The 8,645-nt window shown below is 45.6% G+C and overlaps 2 protein-coding genes across 2 annotated transcripts; both read right to left on the bottom strand.

The window, feature by feature from the left end:
• Positions 1–711: 711 nt before the first annotated feature.
• On the bottom strand, positions 712–2,604 carry LOC129617514 (uncharacterized). Its single transcript, XM_055532693.1, has 3 exons — positions 1,365–2,604; positions 888–1,287; positions 712–838 (listed from the first exon to the last, which is right to left on the bottom strand). Exons 1-3 carry the CDS (start codon positions 2,602–2,604, stop codon positions 712–714), a joined length of 1,767 nt encoding a protein of 588 aa, XP_055388668.1.
• A 285-nt stretch (positions 2,605–2,889) lies between these two features.
• LOC129617513 (uncharacterized) lies at positions 2,890–4,583 on the bottom strand. The gene is made up of 2 exons (XM_055532692.1): positions 3,337–4,583; positions 2,890–3,274 (listed from the first exon to the last, which is right to left on the bottom strand). The coding sequence occupies exons 1-2, from the start codon at positions 4,581–4,583 to the stop codon at positions 2,890–2,892; spliced, it is 1,632 nt and encodes a 543-aa protein (XP_055388667.1).
• Positions 4,584–8,645: the final 4,062 nt, after the last annotated feature.

Raw genomic sequence — 8,645 nt, 5'->3', positions numbered from 1 at the left:
TTGAATGAACTTGTCAGCAGTCCTGAAGAGAGCCAGTAAATGAACCCCTTCGAACTCTTGATTCGCAACAAAATCGAATTGATCCCGAATTAACGTCAGGAAAAGGTCACTTTTGAAAGAAGAAGGAAATCCTTTTGTATACATTAGTTGTGCAGTGTTAACCCTCAATATTTGCCCATTGGATTCTACTGTTCTTAAAGCTAATAATGCGAGTTGACTCAACAAGTATTTGAAATTTTCCCTACGTCTCCATGTGTTGCACGCTTGACGGTCTCTTCACTCGAACAGTGGAACAATAAATTGACAGTAGGAACCGTTCTCGCGCCTGCTAAAAGTGTCTAGTCGCGTAGGTCGACTCCGCTGTGCGACTTGTGTGTTAGCCTGCTCTACTGTGTTTTGTCGTCTGTTGATCTGTTTCCTCACCCAAGTTTTCTGTTCCATGGGTCGTCCCAAAATCTGTCTGAATGTTTTTCCTCACCTGTTAACAAACCCCTCGTGAACCCTAACAAAATGGACAGTGACACCGCCGTTCCCCAACTCGAACCAAGGCAGCGAAGCCTGCCTTTAACGGACCAAACAGACCACTTTCACACGAACAGACCACTTTCACACGCAGCGCGATTTTGAATATTTGAATATCTGATCTGAACAGTTCAAAATTCGAGAAAAAGTGACTCCAAAAAATGGGTCAATGATCAACGTGCAAGCTAGCTATTCGGAATAATGAGGAACAACATCAGCGCAACGCTTTAGATCATTTTCCTCGTTTACAGCAAAACAACTTCCCGTTGAATTCTTCAACTCATCTTCGTCAAGTAGACGATTGTTGACAGCCATCCTGACAAACAACGGTCTCGTCAAGAATGGAAAATGACGAGCAAACTTACGCGTGGCCAGCACGACGAAGAGCATCATTACAATCCCATCTGTCCAAATGAATCTCGATGAAGTTCAGCATCTGATTATTTTGGCATGTTTCTTTCAACGCTTCTTCTAGTTGTCCTTCATTATGAACGTCATACGACTTTCCGCCTCCGAATACGTCGCACAATTTGTGATACTTCCATGGCTGGATATCATTGTATTTACGATCAACAATAACCCGCTCGATTGTATAACCGTCGTTGTTCACCAGGAATACAGTTGGTTTGCATCCATACCGGATCATGGTAGATAGATCTTGACATGTGACTTGGAATGACCCGTCGCCAATAAAAAGATACACAGGACGATGAGGTGCAGCGATGCAAGCACCAAGTGTCGCACCAACTGTGTAACCAATGGATCCTGAATACAAACCGAAATACAATGGGTATGATGAAAAAACAGAGGGAAAAAACAACTGAGATAGATGGGTGACTTACCGTAGAATGTTTGCCCAATAAAGGTTGTCCCTTTTGGCATCAATACTTCTGCAGCTGAGAAAAGCGAAGCACCAGTTTCAGCGATGACAACGGATCCTGATTGCAAGAAATGGGACATCCTATCAAAGAATCGCGCCATTGTTAGATTCTTCTCATTGTCAGCTTTGAAGTCTACTGTCCGACGATGAACACAGCCTTCAATTGCTGGTTTCATATCAAGGTTTTTCGGAACCCGGAAAGATATTCTGGCAGCAAGTTCCCTCACGAAATCATGGATGTAGACGTTGTTGTACGCATGGAACATGATTCTGACGCAATCGTACGTGACTTCGATCGTACTGCGTCTGTCCATGTTGGCCGAGAAGCCTCCCGTATTGAAGTCCGTAAGTCGTTCGCCGAAAATGACAACACAGTCGGCACCTTCGACACGTTGTTGAACATATGGACGACTTCGATCGCCACAATAGAGACCGATAAACTGCTTGTGGTCTTCATTGAAAATTGACTTAGCAAGCATCATGGTCGTAAAAGGGATACCAGAGGCATTGAGGAGCTTCTCAAAATCTGCCTGAAGCCTCCGTCGGCTAATTTCGATTCCAGGGATAAAAATGGGGCGTCGACATTGATGGAGCAATCGCAAGGTTTCCAAAACCGCTTCATCGAGGGCACCTGGGTCGGACTTGGATTCTTGTGGATGAACAAATGGAGCGATAGGAGCATCAATCATACGAAGAACCATATCAGAAGGAAGGCCGATGTACACAGGAGCCTTGCGCTTCAAACAGGCTGTCAATACTCGATCGATTTCCGATACAGCAGTTTCGGGATTGTTCAGCATAGTTTGCGCGACAGTAACGTGGGAATACATTTTGAGGGGCGAATCGTAGTCTCCTATTGTGTGGTGAAGAAGAGGCCGATCGCGATAAAATTTGGTTGCTGGTGTTCCAGTAATTTTGACGACAGGAACGGACTCAGCGAACGATCCAGCAACGCCATTGATTCCGGACAATTCTCCAACTGCGTATGTCGTAGAAACGCAGCCGATTCCGTTGAGACGAGCGTAGGCATCAGCGGCGTAAGCGGCGTTTAATTCGTTGCAGGTTCCGACATAATTGACGTCGCTCTTGAGAATTTGATTAAAGAAGCCCAAAACAAAATCTCCTGGAACGCCAAAGATATCATTGCAACCAGCTTCTTTGAGCCGACGAAGAAGAAACTGGGAAATTGTAACTTGCTCCATAATGAATGTGGTTGAAAGAGTGGCTGAATTAGAAGAGGAGGTTCAAGAATGGTTGGATAATTGGATGATGAGCGTGGGATCCTCCTAGACCTACTGCATGCTGTCGTGGGGAGTGTAGTGCTGGAGAAAAAAATCGACGGAAGAACTCCAAGTATGAAAACAACAGAAAAAAATTTGGGTTACCAACTAGGGCGTGAAAGCTCTGCCGGTGGAGTCTGTCCAGCGAGAGTCATTATTCTCGAAATTTCTCTTGCCATCCGCAAGGCATCGGATGAACGGTCATCATTAGGAAAAAAACGTGACCGCGGTTCCCTTCTTTCCGGCTCTTCCTGTTCTTCCGATTCGATGGACATAATCTTCAATCGTCTTCGGAAGATCATAATTCACCACGGCGGTGACGTCTGAAATATCGAGACCTCTTGCTGCGACATCAGTGGCAACTAGAATTTGTCTTGCGCCGCTTTTGAACTCGCCAATAGCGCGGTCTCGATCTCTCTGTGTTTTCTGTCCATGGATTGCTACAGCGCCCTTTCCTCTGCCGACCAAGTCGCGAGTTAATCGGTCGCAGAACGATCTGGTTCCACAAAACACTAGAATTTTCGGAGGTCGCCCATCGCTACTCGAGAACATCTTTGTAATCCACTCGGAAAATTTTCTATCTTTTTCTGATCTACTGACGAGAACAATTTCTTGTTTCACATCCGAGTTCGCATGTAACTCTAGATTCCCAACCTGCCAGAAAAGAGCTGACAAAACATAATGGCGTATCTGGGTACCTTGACACACACAGGAGCTTCCCTGCAGAAATCTCTGGCAAGCGCGTTTACACTTTGGGGCCATGTCGCGGAGTACATCAGTGTTTGCCTGTCTGGCCGAATTTGAGAAACGATACTCCTTATTTGAGGCTCAAAACCCATATCCAGCATTCTATCAGCTTCATCTAGTACAAGATAGGTAACCCGCTTCAGTGATGTGACTTCACTTTCAAGAAAATCCAGAAGTCGGCCCGGACAAGCAATGATGACTTCCGTTCCGCGAACGAGTTGCGATTCCTGATGGTAGCGAGGCGCTCCTCCGTACACCGCCGTACACCGAATCTGGCGTGACCTGGAAAAGCGACCAGCCTCTTCATGAATTTGGCAGGCGAGCTCACGGGTCGGAGCGAGAATGAGGGCTACCGGACCATCACGCGGTCGTAATGGCGGCTGTGCGGCGATGTGGATCAGCGCCGGAACAACAAATGCAAGTGTTTTCCCGCTTCCAGTGCGTGATACACCGATGAGGTCGCGTCCTGACAAAGCGACTGGAAACCCAATCTTTTGAATTGCTGTCGGTTCTTTCAAATTATTCGCAGTGAGAACTTTCTGTATGTGGTCAGGCAATCCTGCTTCAGCGAAGTTGCTGATCGGCTTTGGAATTGGAGCTTTTCCTTCAATCGAAATTTGCTGTTCCTTTAAAAGTTTTTTGATTTCCTCGACTGACCGATTTGCAACTGCAGGTTGCTCCTTGTAAAAGTTCTTCGTGAACGGCATAAGATTTTCTGTATCCCAATGAATCGGTTTCAGTTGACGTCCAGCATTGAACTTGTTGCCGCGCCTTGGAACATCACTCCTCCCATCACCTCTTCCCTGACTCGATCCGCTATTTGATCTTCCATAGGATCGAGACTGTTCAAAAAAATTCGTTTTAAGCGATGGCGATGCTTGCGAGTCTCTCCTTCTATCGCTGGGGACGTAGTTGTAGTCCCGGTCATCTGAACGTGAGTTTCCGGATTGACGCGGCGGCCGGAACTCGTCTTTGAATCGGTCTCCACCTCCACCACCCCGAAATCGCTCTCCACCTCCACCACCCCGGCGCGGTGAAGCATCATAAAAGCGCTGCTGGGAGGTGAGAGTCGTCAATGGCTTGCCATAAACAGCGAGACGCCGCGGGAAAAGAAGACGTTGCCGCGGGAAAAGAAGACGTCCAGCCTTCAACATTACCAGACTGATCAGGTTGCGCTCTGGTATCGAAACCGCATGCAAAAGGTTTTCAGCTCCCAACGGAAAAATTTTTCAGCTGAACCTTCTCAGCGTTGCGTTTTCTATTTTTTATTCTACCCTCAATATTTAAACGGATTCTTTGGTGGCGCATACGCTCGACAACACGTTGAGATATGGCGTCCCGATCAATTAGCTCACTAGCTAACGATTTGCCATTTCGCAAACGTTGTCTTTCAATCGTGAGCATCAAACGTTTTCGAGCTTCACAAGGCGTCCACGGGCGTCTTCGAAGTGTCACGCCTCTCCTTCTTGAATTAACTAATTCTTCAAGATGCTCAGCGTCTTCTCTTTCGTCTGTCCACTCAGCCGCTTCGAACATCTTCGTCTTCTGTTTTTCAACGACAGCAACTTGAATGGCACGCCTAGTGAAACACAAGTTATTCATCGCTCTCCTCAATTCACATACCGCACAAATTCGATCTTTGCCTCGGAAGACGGGAGCCGATTCCACAGACTTTGATCGACTTCAATGAACTTGAACTTTGAACGATCAAGAATGAGCTTTTGTAGCTTCAACTGAGGAAGCCTGAAACGTCCAAAGATCGATGGATGTCGAGTTCGCTCAGATGACCTTACAGGAGACTAGTTCCCCAAAAGTAATCCTCGTAATGCCATGTCAGCAAGACAACGCCATTCCTTTTCAAATCGACAACTTAAAGGAAAATACAGATATAAAAAATTTTCCTTCCACTTGCCCTCTGTAAACAAGCTCTTACGTGAGTGTCGCACAGTTTTACTTGCTGGAGGTGCTCGCAAACCGACACGCATCGCTCGTTGTCGCTCATGGTTGTCGCGCTGGAGTTTCATTTGGTAGGGATCCAACTTCTGAGCAATATTCAGTCTCATCGGCCCGAATGGAACCTGAAGATGTGGAGCAATGGCAGGAATAGAGAGGGAGGCTCAAAGAAGAACTGATGGTCCCCATTTTCCAGTCAGGGACAACGACAGCTCTTACCTCGTCGTGGACGTTGTACAGCAAGCGTGTTGCGGCTGTCTTCACATCAAATAGGAAACGCGACTCGGGGTTGTCGGAATGAGGAAGAGTCAAACTTCGAATCCGTTCAAGACACTGAATTGAAGCATCAGAGAGTTTGTTCTTGGCAGAAAAATGAAGATGGCCAATTCTGAAATGAAGAAACTATAAGACACGCAAGAGAGAATCTCTTACTGGCACAGCATTTGAATGTAGAAAAGCTGTTTAATTCCGTCTTGACTGCCATTAATGATACGAGAAGAGATCTGAGACCAACAAGACGTCAACCACAGATTGCATCGAAGAGGAAAACGTACCACACACAGCGCTTGATCAAAAAACTCTGGAGTCCCAAAAGAAAAGAACGCGACAGAAAGAAGAAGATCTGCTAAACCACCGAGGGCCAAAGAAGCTGAAAGAACGGAAGACTTATCAACATCAACTAGATGAAACGGAGCGCTTACAAACTTGTTGTTTTGTTGAGAAGTTGTTCAGTACGAAGTCTAAAATCTTCTCGTCGAAGAGATCCAAACGGTACAAGCTGAACGCCAATTCAGCAACTGCAGCTGGAGTCATAATGCTCTGAAGAATTAGAACAATGAATTGAATTTCTAGAACAGTTTCTCAATTTATTTCACCCACCATTGAGGGAAGAGAGGCCGAATCGGGGGAGTTGGTAAGAACTGTTTGCGCCTCGATAAATGGATAAACTCCTTTGTTCAAGATGATTGAGAGTGTTGGTGGGTGTCGGAATCTCAAACCAGCGAGGGAAGACAGAAGGTCGAGGCCCCAAGAAGGTGGAAACTCGTCCGTCGCTCGAAGTCTAAATGCCAAGAATCGCTGCTTAGTGCGTTTTGGTTCCGCGCGCTAGACTCACATAGAAAGCAATCGATCAGTTCTGATAAGCTCCAAAATGAACACGGAAGGGCGCGTTTCAGATTTGGAAAGATGCCGTAGAACGAGAAACAATTGGGACGCGGAAAGAAGTGCTATTCTCTAAAAGGCAAGCAATAAGTGAAGGACAAGCAATGAGTGAAGGCGAACACTTACAGAAGCCAAAATCTCCGACACCATTTTTCCAATACCAGAGTGATGTGCAATTTTCAAATGAGACACAGAGCATAACAGGTCAATCGCATCCGTTGTTGATAATCGCACGGTCAATTGCTTGACGGATTGGACATCAACCGCATGAGATTCAGTGTTAGCAATTCGCTCCAAGTGGGATAGGGCATCCTTTTGTATGGACGATAAATGTTTGTGCAACCAATAAGCTGAGAAAAACGAGAGAGGCGAAGAACTGGTGACCCGAGTGAGACATTTTCCGAAACAACTTCACTCCTACAAGTTTGCTCACTGATTGGCGGGATAGCGTTATGAGGAGAAAAGTTAATCCATGCCAGACCTTTCAATAACTCTATTATTCCATGGATATTCAATGAGCTCAATAATGGGTATGACGCCAGTTTAACAGAAAGATGTTTTGCGATTTTCTCCGTCAAATGCTTCATTCTCTTGTCAGAGATAATTTGGTTTTCTGCGGACTCTTCCAACCTTGCGCGTTGCGGAGGCAGCAGAAATGCAGGACGTCCTGTTGGTGTGGAGAACGCCTTCGTTGTTTCCGATGCGTTTATCTTCATAGATGCTTTGACTGACTGATAAATTTGAACCGTTTGATTGAATGACTGAAGATTTCTCTGCTTGAGATAATCTGGACAAGTCGGCATTGAGGTTCGATAAGAAGCTCATCGCTGCTAGCAATTGTTTCGGACTTTGAACACGATCGAGCTGGCAAAGACAATCCAAGCGTTCCAAAACATGCTCAATGAGGAGAGTTGATGAGCCTCCTGAACTCGCAATGGTCAACGCGATTTCAAGAAATTCATCAGGATGGGTTAAAACGTAAAGGTTTTCCGCCAGACGACGACAAAGATGTTCAATCGTAGAGGAAGTAGAGGTCCAGCACTGCGGATATGTTTTGAGACGATTGATCTCGTGACTTCGCTTGTTTTCGATGAATTTGTTTGCGATAATTGCTCAAAATAGTAACGAAGGAAGCGAGTTCCTCCAAAGTGGAATCAGCAAAAGAAGAAGTTTCTAAATTTTTCAACAGACGAAGACAGTCAGTGATGTTTGTTGAAACCATCAGCTGGTATTCAGACGGAGGATGATGTTGGAAGAGACTTGCTGCGGAACTCATTGTCGTACATACGCGTTGAAGCTGTTGAAAAACTAGCAAGGCACACCTGGTGAGCTCGTTTGGTGGAGCACGTTGAACCATTTCTAAGTACGAGTGTTGATCGCACAATGTTTCTGAGGATGGAATTGCTGACAAAATGGAGCGTCGCATCAGGTTCTATGAGAGCTTTCCTCAACACGAGGCGTTCCATTTGATCCCAGAAAAGGTGAGAAGTGCATCGTGTGATCAAAAACAAAACATATTCAAGAAAATCGATTCAGATGAAGGAACGCTAGGCGCACGATTACAATCCTAAACTTTTAAGATTGTCGAGACATTGAAGGGCGTGCGTGAAATCTTGAGGATATTTCTCAACGATACTCCGAGCAGTTTGAAATGTCAATCTGATCGTCTAGATGTTATGAAGCAATAACAGAGTAGTCACCCACCGAAAGTCAACATTAGGGGGTTCTTGGATGGTAATCACCGCCACAGTGACAATATGTTTTCATGGGATCTTTCTTCAATCCACGGCATCTCCAGCAAACAAGTTCTTGTATCTGATAATATTATTTGTGTGATCTATCGTCTCAAGGTTTGTTTCAATCTGACCTGCGCGAATTCAACAGATCGCCAGATAGCATCGACGAGAAGTGGCTCGATAGCGACGGCTGTCAAATGACTCGAACAACTGGAGCATTTCCTGAAGACAGAAGATGTGTTGCTGTAGACATCATTGGAAACGCTCCGATACATCAAACATACATCGTACATCAAATATACACCATAAACATACAGATCATCTCACCAGAAAGGCTCCCCATCGTCCTCTTCCAATTCTCCAATG

Source organism: Condylostylus longicornis, unplaced genomic scaffold (assembly GCF_029603195.1).
Source record: "Condylostylus longicornis isolate FDR11 unplaced genomic scaffold, ASM2960319v2 ptg000544l, whole genome shotgun sequence".
In the NCBI taxonomy this organism is placed as follows: Eukaryota; Metazoa; Arthropoda; class Insecta; order Diptera; family Dolichopodidae; genus Condylostylus; species Condylostylus longicornis.
Note: the sequence above shows the minus strand (reverse complement) of the source record. Positions and strands in the feature narration are given on the sequence as shown.

Bases quoted from the DNA above. Each gene is read 5' to 3' on its own strand.
- LOC129617514 (XM_055532693.1), bottom strand. From the start codon at position 2,604: ATGGAGCAAGTTACAATTTCCCAGTTTCTTCTTCGTCGGCTCAAAGAA. The intron at 1,288-1,364 runs GTAAGTCACCCA...GTTTGTATTCAG, and splicing joins TATTGGGCAAACATTCTACG to GATCCATTGGTTACACAGTT. The intron at 839-887 runs GTAAGTTTGCTC...GTTGTTTGTCAG, and splicing joins CTTCGTCGTGCTGGCCACGC to GATGGCTGTCAACAATCGTC.
- LOC129617513 (XM_055532692.1), bottom strand. From the start codon at position 4,583: ATGTTGAAGGCTGGACGTCTTCTTTTCCCGCGGCAACGTCTTCTTTTC. The intron at 3,275-3,336 runs GTTGGGAATCTA...TCTCGTCAGTAG, and splicing joins TGTCAGCTCTTTTCTGGCAG to ATCAGAAAAAGATAGAAAAT.